The following is a 17,598-nucleotide window of genomic DNA, read 5'->3' as shown; positions in this document are numbered from 1 at the left end:
CCAGAGCCCTGACTTAAACCCCATTGAGCATCTCTGGAGAGACCTGAAAATGGCTGCTCACCAACGTTTACCATCCAACCTGACAGCACTGGAGAGGATCTGCAAGGAGGAATGGCAGAGGATCCCCAAATGCAGGTGTGAAAAACTTGTTGCATCATTCCCAAAAAGACTCATGGCTGTATTAGCTCAAAAGGGTGCTTCTACTAAATACTGAGCAAAGGGTCTGAATACTTATGACCATGTGATATTTCAGTTTTTCTTTTTTAATAAATCTGCAAAAATGTCAAATTCTGTGTTTTTCTGTCAATATGGGGTGCTGTGTGTACATTAATGAGGAAAAAAATGAACTTAAATGATTTTAGCATATGGCTGCAATGTAACAAAGAGTGAAAAATTTAAGGGGGTCTGAATACTTTCTGTACCCACTGTATAAGCTCACTTCAAGTATCTGTTAAGTATCTGTTCTACTGCTAAATAACACAATATATCATATCATATCATGAACTAAATGGCTTGTGGCTATTTAAAGTAGAGCTTCCCAAACCTTTTCATGCCCCTGAACCCTCAGATGTATCTACAAATGCCCACACCACATCTGAGATTCTGTCCTTAAACAACCTAATCCTGGTGTTAGACCATTGGCGTGGGTGCTGGGAAACCCATGAACCCACTAGAAGCATTTCTACAATTCCATCCTTAATCACTTTCAGGTTGAATTGAAGAAACTGCGTTGCTTCTTAATGAATTAATTAAAACCACACAACTGAAGACCATTGTTGCCAGCGGTTGAACCTAGTGGAAACCGAGAACAAAACAATTCGGTGCAACAAATGACCAAAGCCCATTCACTTATTTAGCCAATTTGTTTTTAACCCAGAGCGGATCATTTGATATTTGTTAAGGGGGAAAAAAGGATAAACTCGCCTCGGTGCTCAGAGCGGATGGAGAGACAAGGATGCAAACACACAACCCGAGTACAACACCCTGAAACCAATTGTCCGCTCGGCACGTTTCTCCCATAGCAGCATGCGATCTCTTTCATGCAAGCCAAAATAAAGTTCTCTGTAGTTTTACTTACAGCGAGTGGTGGTGTGGAACTCTGCATCCAACTGTGCGTGCAGCTCATCCAGTCCTTCACCTGTGCGTCCTCGGCGCTGCTTTCACGTCCCTTTTTATAAGGCCACGGTTGTTCGACTCCGGCTCCCGAGCTCTGAGAATAGCGGTCTGTGTAATACGAGGATTAAAAAAACCATTCGAAATAACGATGCCATCCTGCTGCTGTGAGAGTAGATGGGTCGATAGCGCCACCTGCCTGACGACCGATGCATTGCTGCAAGGACAGAGCACCATAATTATAGTGGGGGAAGTAGGCAATATTATACTGTAAATGTAAAACGGTGCATTATAAGTAAAGGTCTATAGGTAAAAATTCAAACAAAATTAGAAAATGTTGTTTGATAAAAATTTATATGCGGGGGTTTGACCAAAATAACTTCTGAAATGTTTAATACATCCCTTTTATGAAAACAAAACTCAATTACAGACTTGTTTTCTGAAGTTTGTGAAGCCCAAAAAGCACCAAATACCAAGAATGACCAATAAAACAACATGAAATGTAATTACACAACAAATACATCTTCCTCAACGTTGTACTAAAGTACAGCACTTGAGTAAATCTAGGTTACTCAGTTACTTTCCACCACAACAAAACAAATAACAGTTAAAGGACAGCCCGCTAATATAAACAATGGTATTTTTATGGACTAGGTCTATAGTTTCAGGTAAAATAAATCACTATATTCTGAAATATTTTCTTTAAATCTTTGAAGAGTAGACTACAGACACGCACTGCTTTTAATCTGAGATGAATTTCATTTGATTCAACCATTATTTTAAAAGTGCCCTTGCTGTTTACCGTGGCATCCTGTGGGTGTCGCTGTAACACTTCATTCTGCCCCTCATAACTATAGGCTTGATGATATTCTCAGTCATAATATGGGCTGCAACCAGGAAAGGATCATTGCTGGATATATATACAGTCCCATTATATGGGTATATGTATATAAATATATTTAGTATTTGTTAACGCATGCTCCTCTAACATTCACCATTATTCATTTTCCACTTAGAGAATCTAATATTTTAGATATATTATTTTCATTAGAAGCAGATTCAGTGAGGCAACACCAGCTGTAACCTGCAGGTTTGGTTTACTTTAACACAGGGGCCCCTGGGCACCCAAACTTCTAGGAGCAAAATCTAGCGGTGATGTACGTTGTGTTTCAGTCTGAAGTTGTTTTTCATTTGTTTTTAGTCATGTGGTGTTAATTTTTTGCTTTCTTTGTATCTCTTTAGTCATTTTGCACCTGTTTTAGTTGTTTTGTGCCTAATTCTTTTCTCGTGTCTCTCCTGCATATTTTTGTAATTGTTTTGCTGTCTTTAAGGTCTCCTCCGTCTTTTTTTTTTTGTCATTTTGTGTTTCTCTTTAGCTGTTTTGTTTGTAGTTGTTTCCAGTATCACTGATGATGGATGACAGTAGCTAGCTAACCGTTAGCTAGCTAGCTAACCTTTATCCGTCAGCATTATGACGAACACCCGTATTTGTCACACTAGGACAGGCAACTAGCAGGTTAGCTCAGCTATCTAGTCATATTTAATTTGTTCATTGTTCTTATGAGGGTGAACCTGGCTACCCGTAGAACTTAAGTGTTTTAAAGTGAGGTAGCTTAGAGTTTGAAAACGTTTTTAAAAAAGCGGACCACCAAACAGTGAGACATTCTGTTAAGTGAAGTGGAAAAAACAAAATGCAACGTAATCATGTGTGCTTAAAGAAAAGTTAAATACTTTTTTTTTTTTTTTTTTTTACATAAAGGCTGCTGATTTCCGGTGTTGCGGACAAATGTTCACTGGGTCGTGAACTATCTTGACAGTGAGGCGCTGCCTCTTCGGTTGTTTTAGCAGAGGCTCCCTCACTGTCCCCGGTCAGAACGCACACTGGAGTCACGGCAGTGACGACGGAGCGTCTGTCAACAGGGTAAGAGCATGTCCTCTGACCGTAAACAGTACTCAGCTATGAGGGTTTTAGTAAGTCATTAGCTTAGATAATCTTCTTGGGGACTGACAACATCCCATGTGCTCAGTTGTACGCTGAGGTTAATTTCTACAGGCGTGTGCGCTGCAGCTGACGTGACAGTGACAAATGTTTTCCTAACGACATTTCTGAACAAACTACTGCATTTCTGTGATTATGTTTCTTATGAAACAACCTTTCATGAAATTGAATGTGTTTTAATCGCCTCAGGAAATCAATGCAATATCCTGTTGAGGTTTTAGTGCTGTAAATAAGTTGTCATTTTAAGATACGTGGATCGTCACAATATGTTAGCACTACTTTTTCAGGATATAAATTATTTTAATAGCTTCCTTTCAGCAAGTGTCTTCTCTAACTCAGGAGGATTTTTCACACCCATTAGGTTTCCCCAGAAGAGCTTCATATGAACCTAAGGTACTTTCACTGAGTCATACTGTAAAGCCAACATCAAATTACCCTCCTGGCAGACTAACATTTCAATCGTTTTCAGAGATCTGTAAGGTATTTTAGCCTCCAGGCTGTATAAATCCACCAGCTCTAACCAAAACCACAGCTTAGCTAAAATTACGCAGAAGCCACAAAACATTCTCATGTTTGCTTTGCTTGATTTAATAGTAGCAGAGACCTAAATGTCTAAATATTGGCTTGGATCGTTGTGAGCTCATTTATCTTATGGAGTCTTGGAGAGGAGACTGTAAGCAAGTGTATGAGAGAGATTATCAAATGAGCAAACATTAACTTTGTACATACACACCAGGCCAGAAAATCAGTAGCAGATGGCAACACATGCCTTCCAAATCTTATGGTTAAGGAAATAAAGCAATTAAAGTAGAAACGAAAGTGAGTACCGTTTTTTGGGATGTTTATTTAAATGCTGAAATTGGTGCCACTTCCACAGAGTAGTTGACTGAATGCTATAAAGTCAGGTTATTCTGGCTCTGCTTTATTGTACATGTTTGGAACACAAACTGTAACCGTAGGGACAGTTTAATAAGATTATAAGGCTCTGGATTTGCAATAATTCTTCTTGGTTTACTGTGCAGTTATTCATTACCTAGGTATGATTATGAGTGTGTTGCAGGGTGCCATAACAACCGCAGGAACAGGTAATCTCCTGTTATCTGTCTGCATCTTGGCTGAAGAACTCAAAAAGGCAAAGTAGGAGCTCTTTAAATTACATCTGTGATACCAAAAAATTAACCTACAACTATTTAGAGATGTATCATTATACACAAACACATTGTGTGATGTTTACTATACTCTGCATGCCTAGTTGGGCTGATTATGCATAAAGCTTTGTTTGCAGTAGATATACAGCATGACTGTCACACAAGACCTGGCAGCTTTACATGTACTGTACTGTTCAGAGTACTTGAAACGTGCACACAAGAATAACTTAGTTTGAAGAATTTCAAAGCTCCAGCCTGTATGTTATTAACCGTGGGAGAGAAATTCAAGCTCTTTAAAGATAGTTTTTAAAGTAACAGTGCACATGCATGACTAAAAATAATCCAAGTTTTATGATTCTTGTAAAAGTCCCTTGGCTCAGACTAACATCTTACTGCAGAGCAGGGAAAGGCTTGGGAAAGTGGCTTTATTTTGATTAACACGTTACTATCAGGGTGTGCCCCCCCCCCAAAAGGAAACATCTTTGCCCTGTGAAAAGAAAGACAACTCCAGTGGTGTCTTGACGTCACAGGTCAGGAGCTTAAACCTGAGACAGCTTTGTCTTTATCTGTCGCCTTCAGGCAGAAACGCAGGGCTGAACACGAGATAAGGTGAAAGAGCTGTTGTGGCTAGCATCTGCGTGTTGAGTCATCATCTAAATCCATGTGCTTAATTTGATATGTGAACATACACGTACAGGTCATGGGGAGTAATACATGGCAGCTTATGTCACCCTGGTAAATGACCTCGGACATAAGAGAGTTGCTGTTTGTGCAGCCAGTTTCCTTCAGGTGAGACAGTATGGAATCAGATGAAAGTGTTTGTACAGCTCTTGTCTAATCAAAGTGTAGTCACATTTACATCTCTCACCATGGTATTTCCTGTAATGTTTCCCCAACCACTGCCACATCCTTTATGATTCAGAGAAAGGGTTACCGATAGACTTAGGCCTGAAGAGGAAGGTTTTTTGTTTGTGCTGTAGATGTGGTCTGTGGGTTATCTCTGTGTAAGGTTAAAAGCACAGTATTGGATGAAACTGAAAAGCAGATGTTAGATTCAACACAAACATGCCTTCAATCACAGAGGTCAAGTCACTTGCTTCAGAGAATATGAGGCTTAAATTGTACCTTTTTGTCATGTACTCTTTAATTGCTGATCTTCTGTGGCCTGACACCACATCTAGACTTATCATCGGAAGTGGGAAGTAACAAAGTACAAATACTTTGTCGCTGTACTTAAGTAGATTTTTCAGGTATCTGTACCCTGACTATTCATTTTTCTGATAACTTTGTTTTGTTCCCAACATTTTGACACAAATATCTGTACTTTTTATTCTTTACATTTGAAATCAGGCGCGTTACTTTTAGAGATTATTTTTATCTATCACTTGCTGCAGAATGGGCTGTATCTTTACTTCTACATAATGAAGGAATGATAGTTTACCGAGTTGCCTTTCTTGAAATGTGTTTACTGCCAGCTTATGTCCAGCCCCCCTGTAAATCACCTGTAGTCTTTTTGCTTCCACTGTCTTGTCAGCTTCACTTTTTAGACTATTCTGCTTTTTTCTTTGATAAATTCTTATCCCGTTCTTATTGTCATGTCCATACAGCACCCAAACACAAACATACTCAGTGGAATGACCCTGTGCTACAAATAATTGTCTGGTTTGAAGGATCAGCAACAAATTACTGATGCATGTTTGTGGTTTGCAGCCTCACTCAAAGGCCGTGGCCTCGTTTCCAATAATCATGGGATACTGACCTCGCATTCTGTCAGTTTTTCTTTGGGATGAATGCTCTCTCTCTTCATGCTCTCTGAGACACAATGAGACATGTGATACAAACTGTCCAGATGTGATCTTAACCACAGATTTGACTATGAAATCTGCATCATTTTGTATTTTCAAATGGCTCCCAGTTGTAACTTAAAAGGACTTAAGTTAGAGCATCAAGGTGAACTCCTCACTAGGTCACAGTGTTTGCAGATGGTGCTTGACAAAACTTTCACAAAATTGTGCAGATCAGGAAATAATGATGGATGCCATCACTCATTGCATCAGGCGCAAAAGGTCATAGGCATATTTCCTAAGGAATGGCTGATGTTAGTCAGTTAATATCATTAACAGGAAAAGGGAAGTGTTGTCAGTAGGTGGTTTGACTCATAGGGATGAATATGTGTGGCAATGTGCAAGCACATCTGCACAGACCCCAGTGCCAGGAAAGTGTTCAGTGTGATGAGGAATGTGTGTTTGTGATAACACTGGTTTGTGCCTGTGGCTAATACAATTTGGTGCTCTGCATTGTGAGCTGAAGCAGGCCGTGACATTAAATCAGGATTATTTTTTTAACATACAACACTTCTGTGAGATAAAATTCAGTTGGGAGTAATTCAGTAAACATCCCTTGTCTTGTTAAATGGAACAATCGTAAGCCTTTAGTGAATGGTAGGTCAAGTAGTGATGGACCAGGGAGAAAGTCACCTATAAATATCCCCAGTAGCCATTTTGCTTTCAGCTATAGGTCAGGTGAAACCATTTTTGTAAATCAGAGTGTCCTAATTTGATGTTCTTTTACTTCTCCCAATCTTCTCTATATCTCTCATAACCTCCACATTTTGTCCCAACAGTCCATTTTATAAGCTGATGATGTGACTTTGCTTGCTGGTTGCTGGGTTTAACACCGTTTAAAAACACACCAGCACAGGAAGGGTTTGGACATTTTTATGATATTATTTGCTGCTGCTGGTTATAGGAATAAGATGAGGCTAACAGCAGCCCCCTCAGTCTGTTGTAACTGGGGTTTAATCTTGTCTCAGACAGCAAGATTTAACGGGAATCTGCTCATGGTTCGCCTGTAAACTTCTTGAATGTTTATTGTGGGAACATTTTTTTTTTTTTTCTCTGTGGCATGTTTGTATGAAACAAGTGGGAAATAAAATAAAGCATAGGTCTGTGACAGAGCTGCCTTCTGTTCATGTTTACAAAAAATGGATATTAACATGGGAAGAAGGCAAGCCAGAGTGTGAAGGTACAGTTTATGGCCAGAGAGAGAGAGAGAGAGAGACTGATCATCAGTCCTCATGTGTTGTATAAATATTTAATTTGGAGACGAGTTACCTCTGCATTGTTTGGCATTGCGCTGAGCAGTCAGTCTGGTACGAGCTGTGTCTCTGACAGGTTGGTGCTTAGCTGAGGTTAATCATTGCCCTTGCTTCAGTGCTGGCACTGTGGTGTAAGAATCAGATGTAAACAAGGTCACGCAACTGCTCAGTTTCAGCTGCAGCGCCGCTGTTGAAGGTGCTCTGTTGAGTTTTCTTGTGAACAAAGTTATGTTCACATCTTGTGTATTAAATGCACAGTGTGTATCTAGAGCTGCATCTAATGATTTAATTTCCTTATTGATCAGTCCTGAATTTACACTCATTTTCTGGATCAATTGGTTGTTATATTAACTTAGCAGAGCATGCTAACTGTATGTTAGCATTTTATATGTAACATCAGGAGGTGACACTACATTTGTTTTCTTATTAAACACACCTCTCTTTTAATTATACAGCATTTAAATACCTTTCAATATGCTGTCCATTTCATTTAAAGATGGATCAGTTATTTAAAATGCAGTGTTTGCGTCATGCGCTAGTGGCCCTGTGAGAGAGGGGCTAAACAGGAGAAGATCTGAATGTCTTGCCTATCAGGTAACAGTTACCACGGGCAGCGACTACAAGCATGTCGTGGGAGGAGGATAGTTTTTCTGGGCTCCTCCCTCGAGCATTTCATGTCCTATAGAAAAGGCATTGGGTTTAAACTACAACTGTGAGGTCCCCTCCCCAAATCTATGAGAAACCGCAGTGGAGAATGTGCTCACACACACACACATACACACACACTCACACAATCACTTCACACACTCAGTCCCAGTCATGTAAGTCAGTCTAGTCAGTGCGTCTTCCTGTTTTTCACTAGTTCCGTCTTTTCCAGTGCCGTGTTTGCATAGACTGGGCTGAGGAGGAAGTCTAGAAAAAAGGTTTGCCACAGAATTGTTAAAGAGGAAGAGAGGATCCACAAGGAGAACTTACAAGTACTACACTGAGGGACTGGAGGTTTTTGTTGGTGTAGTGTCATTTGACCCTTGCATATCTGCCAGACACCATGGGAGCAGAGGTGTTGTTGGGGTTAAAAGGAGCAGAACAATGCTTTTAAAAGGAGAGGACAGACAATCTGTGTGAAAGTCAACACAGTGTATAAGTAGAAGAGCTCCAACCAGACAAACCAGATTCCTCCATATGGATTTTTGAGGGAAACCCTACCCTGAAGCCTCAGAGACTGCTGAGGACTAGATGTCACACACAGACACTCTCACACACATCAGTGGGAGAGTAGAGGGGCTGGAAAGAACATGGAACGACTAAGAGGGTCTTTTCTCCATTTGACTTTTCAGATGTCAACATATAAGAGAGCCACACTAGATGAAGAAGAGCTGTTGGACTCCACCAGCGACGATGTCTACCCATCGTCACCCATGGAGGTAAACATGCAAACACCCTGCGCTAAAAATAAATTAATGGGATACTCAGGCCTTTTCACACTTTATAGAAACCAACACTGCTGTCTTTAGAAAATGTGTTTTCATGGGGGCTGTTTTGGAATATTTTACCTGAATGAAACATGGGACATCAAATACTACTAGGTTTAATGTCTGTCCTTAACTTGAGGGATACGATCTGTTAGCTGATGGTTGTGATATGTTGTTCAGACTTAATTCTGTCTTTTGTCATTGAGAGACAACATGTTTCTTTGGAGGCCTGAGCTTCAGAAAGCATGCTTATATGGTACAGAAACTAACATGCTGTACCGATGCTTCAAGTTACCCTGAGGTTTGAAATGCACAGAGAAGCTTAATGACTGTAGTGTTTTGGTTTGCTGCTCATACAGAACACACAGTAAATCACACTAACTGGGAGAGCAGTTAGATGAAAGCTTACATTTAAAGCTAACATTTCTAATTGTTGATCTTAGTCTAAGACCTTGATAATCTTAGCAAGATGAGCCTTACTTATCAAGTCCCCGTTTACATCAAGAGGACCTGACAACAAATTACATGTACAGTATAGAGCAGTCATCATACAACAGACACACTAACTACATCATTTAAATGTTGTTTATGAGATTACAGTCTGAAATATTTGCTGATTAACCTGAGGCTGCTGAATTTCTCAGAAATTCCAAGCATTTCCTCTTCTTTAAACACCATAATATACTTATCTCTTTGCCCATGCTTCAGACTATCCTGTTGTTAATTCATCCTAGAATAGGTGTCAATTAAAATGTCTTATTAAAGGGTACAAAAGTGGATTTCAAATCTTTTATAGACCGTTAGAGCCCTCTGTTCTGCTACCTCAGAACAAGGAGCTGAGATCCTTCAACCAGTCTTCAGATACTTAGTTTGGCCACATATATCTGAGTTCAGAGTGCTTGAATTCAGCACCGTTTTACTGTGGTTTTCAGGGTAATAGAATGCGGTTTCCAGAGACTGTGATAAATTACAGCTGGAAAGTGCACAGGCTTGGCACTAGGATTCTCTATTACACCAAACCAACCTTATATGCTGATCTCTTGGGATTAAGAAGCCACTGTGGCTTCAGCACTTGCATTGGTCGCATTTAGTTCGACTGTTGAACTCTCATCTAAGTTAACAGCAGTGAATAGGATCCTATTTATATACATTTACACTTCAGGGGTAATCCACAGGATGTATGTGAGGTCCAAGACCTGGCATTTATTTACAGTGGGGGTACTCAGAAACTAGCTATAGTTCTCAGTGTGGCCTTTGAAAGATTTGTGAGTGGCCCTTGGAATCTGTTCTGTAGGAAATCATTTCCTTGGCAGCCTTGGTATTGTCTAGTAACAAGAGGCAGGAGCAAGGTGTGCTGGAATAAAAACCACTGTTCCCATTATGGACTTTTCTCCAACTTACATATTCTTGAATGTTGATTTTGTGAGAAACTGTGCACAATTTATCTAGAGGTGACTATCTGTAAACTGGTTACATCTGTTTTATTTCTGCTCCACTTCATTTAGATGACCCACAAAGCATCAGATATGGTTCAACATGAATAGTGTCTTTTTCTAATTTGGGGCAAAGGGAAAATATCCTTTATAAGAGCGTGATAAACTAGAAGTGTGGGAACAATAGAAGAATGAGTAACCTTTTGTGTGCAAGCAAGTTGAGCGGGCCATGATGGAGAAGTCATTGTGCTTTTGAGGCCAAATCTGTCATCAAATCTCTGAGAAGCAGTTTGACTGTAGATAATGCTTTCCATGTTTTAAGGTAACAGTATTAAGTGAATATGTGTAAGCAACTGAAAGCTAATTTTAAGTACTTTTATATGTGTTGTATCTGGATTAACTGAAACTGTTGTATTTGATTTAGACTGTTAAATGAACTGCTTAAAGTGTGTTTTTTTTTTTTGTTTTGTTCTGTGTGTGTGTGTGCAGGTGACTCTTCTGCACAGCCGTGGGCCCACATGTTGGCCAGACAGGACACAAAGAGAGAAGAGGCTGCTGTTTTTAGTGTGTGTCACGTCTGTGGGTTTGTTCATGTCTCTCATCGCAATTGGGGTCTTCTACAAACAGGGTGAGCTCGAAGTTCTGCTTAAACACAATGGCATGTTAGCGCACGCTGAAAAGAAACACCTGCGTTATCTGTGAAGGATGAAGTAATTTAAAACAGTATTGTCCAATCAAAAACTAAGCAACCTTTCCAAAAATACAACTAAATTAAAAACTCGTGAACATGAGAAGGCTTAAAGGGATAATTTCACATTTTGGGAACGGTTTAGCTTAGCTTATCTTAGCTACAGAAATCAGTTCTTGGAACCAATTGTTGATTTTCTATTCTTTTGAGCTTTTTTTTTTTTTTTTGTTTGGTGAGTACTGATTCCATCATCAGAGCTGGTTGTGAAGTGAAAAGGTCACTATGTGGAACTGAAACTGTTTAATACACATGTCAAAAATGGGTCAGGGATATCACCCTGAGCAAAGAGGAGTTTTAGCTGAAGGGGAAAGACAAGTTCTGAAATTACAACTCCATGGTGAGAAATGTTTCCTACAAATTTCTACACTGAATGTGCACGTATCTGTTTACAAAGCCCCGCCTTCAGCTGAGCTTCCTAAAAGCAAATCCAAATTTCTTTCTTGATTTTGTTCACTATGGAAAAAGGGCTTGTAGATTTCCCATCACATCCAGGCGACGTCTCATCTGCCAGTGGTTGTCGTTTCCTCAAATTTACCATGGGAAACTTCATGCCACTTCCTCCCATTCATAACCAAATGTCAGATCACACTTTGAAATAATAAAAGGAACAAGGATAAATTCTCCTCAGGGTAATAACCTCATCACTTCTTGTAACTTTCTCTCCGTCACTGTTTCATACCCTTGTATGCGTCTCTACATCATCAAGGCTGAGTTGTCTCCTGGAATTGTATTGACTAGCACTTGTACCTCTCTAAACACACCGAAAGTTTTCTAAACCTCTTCCTGTTAAACAGTTTTTGTGTTTAGACTTTGAACAGTAACACAGAGCATCCACAAGCCTCAATGATGCCCCTCTACCTCTCTATTCTAGAGAACATAGCACACAAAATATCTTGGGAAACTCTGGGGAAAAGGTATTTTTGGACATCACATTTAGGCCCAAACACAAGCTAAAAAGTGATGGTATTTAACCACTAGCCAGTTGGACACTGTACCTTTTCAAAACAGAATGATTGACCTAACTCATCCAGGCTCCTTCACCCTCATCTCTTAATGTTTTCTCTACTTAATAATCAGTTGGCAGTAGTTAACATGGCATTGCCTCCTACAGTTGTCACCCTTCACATTTTAGTTAATTATTTATAGATGATTTTTGCATGGAGAAATATTCCCTCCAGGTTGTGTATGTTGGCTGTTACCTCTTACAAAATAATAGTTTCCAGATGGTCTGAAAATCCTCATGCATAGTTGGATGTCCCACCATGAACTATTTTCAGATAACCCATTGAGTGTTCTCAAAAATGTTTTTTACTAAGAGAAAGTGTTTGCCACATTAGATGCTGATAGAGCTGTGAATTTAATATGTTTTCCTTTTAACATTTTTTCAGCTCACCCTGGCTTATGCCTAACAGAACCATGCATCATTGTGGCCAGTGCAGTCACGGGTGCCCTGGACCGAGCCGTGGACCCCTGCCAGGATTTCTACAACTTTGCCTGCGGGGGTTGGTTGAAGAGCAACCCCCTCCCTGAGGGCAAGTCCCGCTGGGGACCTTTCAGCAACCTCTGGGAACACAACATGCTCGTAATGAAGCATTTATTAGGTGAGGGTCCTTGTTTGAGTTGCGTTCATTGTCCTCAGCTGCCTTTATGCCAGGAAAAGGTGTAGTGGGTCATTTTCCACAGCTGTTTGTTTTCCATTCCCTTTCATTGAATTTATCTTGCATCTTTATTTGGGCAGAAAACACAACGATGAAAGGTCTGAGTAAGGCTGAGGAAAAGGCCCAGCGATATTATCAGGCCTGCATGAATGAGGCCAAGATTGAGGAATTAGGAGCTAAGCCACTACAGGACCTAATCAGCCAGGTAGGCTTGTTTTCTAAAGTGGTTAAACATAGAACACATTCATCATTTCAGCCCGTCTTCATTTCCGTTAAAAGAATGCATTTTCTTGCATCCAGCAGTCTCTGAGCATCTGCTTAAACCTTTAGATAGGAGGATGGGCCTTGACCGGACCTTGGGACAAAGATAACTTCCAGGAAGTCTTGCGAACAGTGTCAGCCAACTATCGCACTTCACCTTTCTTTACTGTGTTTGTCAGCGCTGACTCCAAAAACTCCGACAGTAACATCATCCAGGTAAAACGGTGGGAGGTTTATATACAGGCCACTTTAATATTTAACTAGATTTATCTTTGTTTGAAAAGTGCTATATAAATAAAAATGCCTTGCTTTGCCTAGAAACATATATTTATATCTCAGAAGGTTCTCCATCACTGACTGGTATCTGTTCACATCCCAACAGACATACATTTACATTTAAATTCCCCCCAACTCAAACAGCTGCTATAGGTTTCCCTGAGAAGACAGATTTTATCTTTGATGATATTCTGTGGACAAGCCGCTCATAATCACCACGGTCTTAGATTCAAACTGACAGCTTGAAATTAGAGTCCATTCCTTTTGTAGGGCATCATGAGACCGCAACAAATGGTAAAAATATGATTTTTGGCAAGCCTCTGCCTTTAGCCTGCATGCTGGCAACACAGGAATGAAAACAAAAGGCTGTTTGTGATTTTTATGACGGTCATCGGATGTTTCTCTTGACTCTAGGTGGATCAGTCGAGCCTGGGACTCCCTTCACGGGACTACTACCTCAATAAAACAGCAAATGAAAAGGTACTGTACGTGTATAGTTTACAGCCTTACACTAGTTTCACAGAGGTTAAACTGAAAATTTGTGTACAGACGGTGAAAGTCATGAAATTGAAGCTAACAGTTTGTTAGCTAATCCAGAGCAGGTGTTTTCTGTAATAATAAAATTGAAAATACCCACATAGGGCTCCAGACCGCGTAGTGAGCAGATGCATTTTGCAACTAAATTACAGTAATTTAAATGCAACTGTCTTTTTTGGAAAGGTTGCACATGGTGTGACTGCAAAATAAACAGATCATCCACGAACAAACATGGACAGACCTCACGTTTATCTGCAGGTCTGTCACTCGCCTGTCTCACGAAGCAGATCTTCCAGTGTGCCGATCCACACTGACTCCGAGACACACACGTCATCCCTGGACCCCTTTTTTACACTTCAAGTCTGTTCTTTTCCTTTGGTGCGTTGGAAATGTAATCGCCACAGACAGCTATAAATCAGACATATCTGAGAAACCTGGCGGCATGTTAGCCTGGAGCACTGCCACATGCTCATTGCTTATTTGCAAACAAAGTCAAGAAATATTAAAAGAGAAATATTTCAGCTTCAAGGAAGAAACTCTGCCGAGTAGCTTGCATTTGCATCCTTTAGGATTATTTTCCTAGTTCAACTTTATTACACTCACAAACACATCCATTGTCTCCACAGCCACCCTCACATCCACCTCACTGTGCTGCCTGCTTGTACTTTGCAGTACCTGACGGCATACCTCAACGTTTTGACGGAGTTTGGGGTTCTTCTGGGTGGCTCTGAGAAGACATCTCGGGCGATTATGGAAGAGATCGTGGACTTTGAAACCACCCTAGCCAACATCACCATCCCTCAGGAGGAGAGAAGGGACGAGGAAGTCATCTACAATAAGATGGAGGCCAAGGACCTAACTGTGAGTGTCTCCTCGTTAAATAGTATCCCCTAACTTAAAAAACAATTGTATAAAGTACTAAAGCAAAACATTTTCTACAGCTGAAGACTGTGTAATCAATGTGACATGAATATAAATGTTCAAGTTGTGGGGCTGTCCTGTCTCTGAGTTTGTTTTTATGTGTGATTTATCTTTGCTATTGCAGACTCTGGCTCCTGCAGTGGACTGGATGCCATACCTCACAGAAGTGTTTGCTCCTGTGTCGCTCAACGAATCTGAGCCAGTGGTTGTTTATGCCAAGGAATATCTCCAGAAGGTTTCTGACCTCATAACTAAAACAAATAAAAGGTTGTATACATTCATCTTCACTAATACTGGCTGCAAATTTAACTCTTTGTAAATATGTGTTTATTATGTTGTTTATATGCGTATGCAGTACATATACGTACCTTCTCACCTCTGTGGGTGGTATGAATGTCTGTTGATTGCTGATGGAAAGTAGGCGAGTGTAATGAGGGTGGTAACGCTGGAACACAAAAACAGGGACCAGAGAGGAATATGGGACTGTATCAAAATAAAAGCTCTTCACAGGAAGTTCAAAGAATCACAACATTCATTACTGAAGAAAGCAACAACCCCTTTCTTTCCAGTCTACTCAACAACTACATGATAATGAAGGTGGTGAGGAAGATGGTTTCCGTTTTGGACCAAAGGTTCCAGGATGCTGAGCAGCGCTTCCTTGAAGTCATGTATGGAACCAAAAAGGTAAGAGATGAAGATTTAGGCCTTTTAAAATGACTTGAATCCAGCATGACACAGATATATTCAAACACAGAGGTGGGAATAAGCATATAAGAAGCAAATGAAGCAGCGATGCACTGTACATGTTTGACCAGATAATGTACTCTTAGCATGTTTGTGAACTGAATAGACCTACTGTGTCTAAGATGCAGTTTTGTCTTTTTTTTTTTTTTTTTTTTTTTTTAAATACTGCTTTTTGACTTCTACTATTCAATGTTTATTTCTTGTTTGGTACCAAGAAATGAATAGAACCACTAGGAAAATTCGTGTTGGTGTTTTGTGGCCTTTTAGAAGCATAGGAAATGGCCCAGAGTCAGACAGCTGGGTTTAGACAGCTTTTCGCTTGTAAGTAAATTTCTGCAGAGGATTGATTTTTACTGAATACAGGTAAGTGGAAGTGTAGGACAAAAAGAGAAGCTGAATTTTCCATTTACCGTGACAAGACTACAAGGACTGTAATTTGTCAGAGTTTTGTTGTAGGATTTATGTATAACCTGGCTTGTTAAACTTCATGAAACCTGGTTTCCCTAATTGGCAGTATCAAAGAAGTAATGTCCTTAACACAGATATATTTCTGCTGGAGAAACCTGGCTTCTTGGGCTATATGTGCAGTTGGGTTTCCAACAAGGTGCTTCTATTGTATGCATGACCCAGCACAGTTGCAGTGTCACAGCATGAATATTGTTGTGCCTCAAAAATAACTACCTGTAAATCCCAATTAAAACTAAAATAAATCAGTCTGAATAAGTTGTTTTCCGCTTTTTTGTAAATGCAGGCACTTGTTCGCAGCAGGGACAAAATGTGATTTTATGTTTTGATTTTTTAAAATATGCCAGTTTTGATTCAGTAATAGTAGAGAAAGGAGAAATCTTACACATTAAGTTGCACTTGAATGTGTTTTAGATGCACGGCATGAAAACTCTGTTATGTTTTCCTTTGTTTGCATTTTTTCTCAGTAAGCTGCTCTGTTGTTTTGTCTGTGTAAATGTACCATAGTCAGGTGGCATTAACAATGAGGTTAAACGGTTGGTTCAGGCTTGTGCCTAGCCTTGCAGATAGTTTTAGTCTGTCATGCCCAGGTTTAGAGATTTGACTTTGTGACTTTGGTCATTCCAGTGCGCTAGAGGTGGGTGTAATTTAATCTGTGGCCTTCAAGGCATTAAAACTTGCCATTTAAAAAAAAATCAGTATCGCATGTCTTTCCGCGAACACTGACCTGGTTAATCGAGATAATCCTCCTACTCCGCTGGGAGCTGTTTTTATTGGAAATCAGAGTAGAGTAGCACATTGTTTCTAGACAGGGATGCTGGTGTTGAGTTTCTTAACTACAGTTTTCCAGTGCAGTGAGTGGCTCAAACTAAATTCTATTGAGCTCCACTGTATTTGGCTGTAAACAGAAATCAGAGGAATATATCTTGAATCAACATTTAATCAAACCAACATAATCTGTATTCCAGGATACATGAGAAAAGGTTTTGTCTTTGTGAACTGGGCGAACTGACCCTTTAATGAGACACACAGATGTAGATGTTTTTAGGAGTGTGCTGAACTGACTCTGCAGCAAGTTCCACTTCCTTGTCAGTGGATAACTGACTGCGAAGGCTCCAGTGACTCCAGCTCTTATCTTAGTAAGATACTGTTCCACTGGCATTGTTTTCCGCTGGGGTCCAACTGTAATAACAAGCCTTAAACTTTCTATGTGTCTCTCTTTGTGTATCTCTTATGTGAGAGTGGAGCTGTGACTCTTTCCATCTCTGCCTATGTGCCTAAGTAGATTTTACAACTTTGCTTACTCAGAATATTCATCATGTCCTCACTGTGGCCTTGTTCCTTTTTATCTACATGCAGCTCAATATTTCCTTGTCCTTCCTTTCACCTGATAATTTCTGTGTGAAGATATGGAATACGGTTTTGAAAGGTCGGCAAGTTTTTGTTGGTTTTATAACATTTATTACAAATTAGAGGCTTTTCTAATCTTGTTGGGTCTTTGAGGCTCAAAGCGGTGTCAAAGAATAGTTCAATACTAAGCTTCTTTTCTGTCAGTTTCCACTGTGTTGCTGTTCTGGTAGTCTGATCGCTTGCGTAAATTCAGTTGGAAGTATAAATTGACCAAGAGTTGGCTTGTGTGTCCTGGTGTTGTCATATTGTCTATAAAAAATACAGCTCTCACTCTTTCAGAGGGAACATTGTGTCCTTGAGTCCTCAGAGGCGGTTC

At 40.0% G+C, this 17,598-nt stretch overlaps 2 protein-coding genes across 5 annotated transcripts in view; one reads left to right on the top strand and one right to left on the bottom strand.

Annotated features, from left to right (window-relative positions):
* Nucleotides 1-1,240, bottom strand: part of alpl (alkaline phosphatase, biomineralization associated) — an 18,766-nt gene extending 17,526 nt beyond the window's left edge. The window contains exon 1 of one of the 3 annotated variants that reach the window (XM_020613727.1): nucleotides 1,079-1,240. In XM_020613727.1, the coding sequence (XP_020469383.1) occupies nucleotides 1,079-1,126 (48 nt within the window). In that variant the 5' untranslated portion in view covers nucleotides 1,127-1,240. The remainder of the gene's footprint in view (nucleotides 1-1,078) is intronic. The other 2 variants (XM_020613570.1, XM_020613645.1) reach the window with 2 other exon arrangements.
* Nucleotides 1,241-2,872: 1,632 nt separating this feature from the next.
* Nucleotides 2,873-17,598, top strand: part of ece1 (endothelin converting enzyme 1) — a 22,104-nt gene continuing 7,378 nt past the window's right edge. Inside the window, exons 1-10 of one of the 2 annotated variants that reach the window (XM_020613449.1) lie at nucleotides 2,873-3,034; nucleotides 8,695-8,781; nucleotides 10,752-10,890; nucleotides 12,399-12,611; nucleotides 12,749-12,873; nucleotides 12,999-13,145; nucleotides 13,620-13,685; nucleotides 14,415-14,603; nucleotides 14,788-14,930; nucleotides 15,233-15,347. In XM_020613449.1, the coding sequence (XP_020469105.1) occupies nucleotides 8,695-8,781; nucleotides 10,752-10,890; nucleotides 12,399-12,611; nucleotides 12,749-12,873; nucleotides 12,999-13,145; nucleotides 13,620-13,685; nucleotides 14,415-14,603; nucleotides 14,788-14,930; nucleotides 15,233-15,347 (1,224 nt within the window). In that variant the 5' untranslated portion in view covers nucleotides 2,873-3,034. Of the gene's footprint in view, nucleotides 3,035-8,637; nucleotides 8,782-10,751; nucleotides 10,891-12,398; nucleotides 12,612-12,748; nucleotides 12,874-12,998; nucleotides 13,146-13,619; nucleotides 13,686-14,414; nucleotides 14,604-14,787; nucleotides 14,931-15,232; nucleotides 15,348-17,598 lie in introns of those variants that run through there. The other variant, XM_020613372.1, reaches the window with a different exon arrangement.

This window comes from Monopterus albus, unplaced genomic scaffold (assembly GCF_001952655.1).
Source record: "Monopterus albus unplaced genomic scaffold, M_albus_1.0 scaffold1.1, whole genome shotgun sequence".
Taxonomy (NCBI): domain Eukaryota; kingdom Metazoa; phylum Chordata; class Actinopteri; order Synbranchiformes; family Synbranchidae; genus Monopterus; species Monopterus albus.
This window is presented reverse-complemented; position numbering and strand designations above follow the sequence as displayed.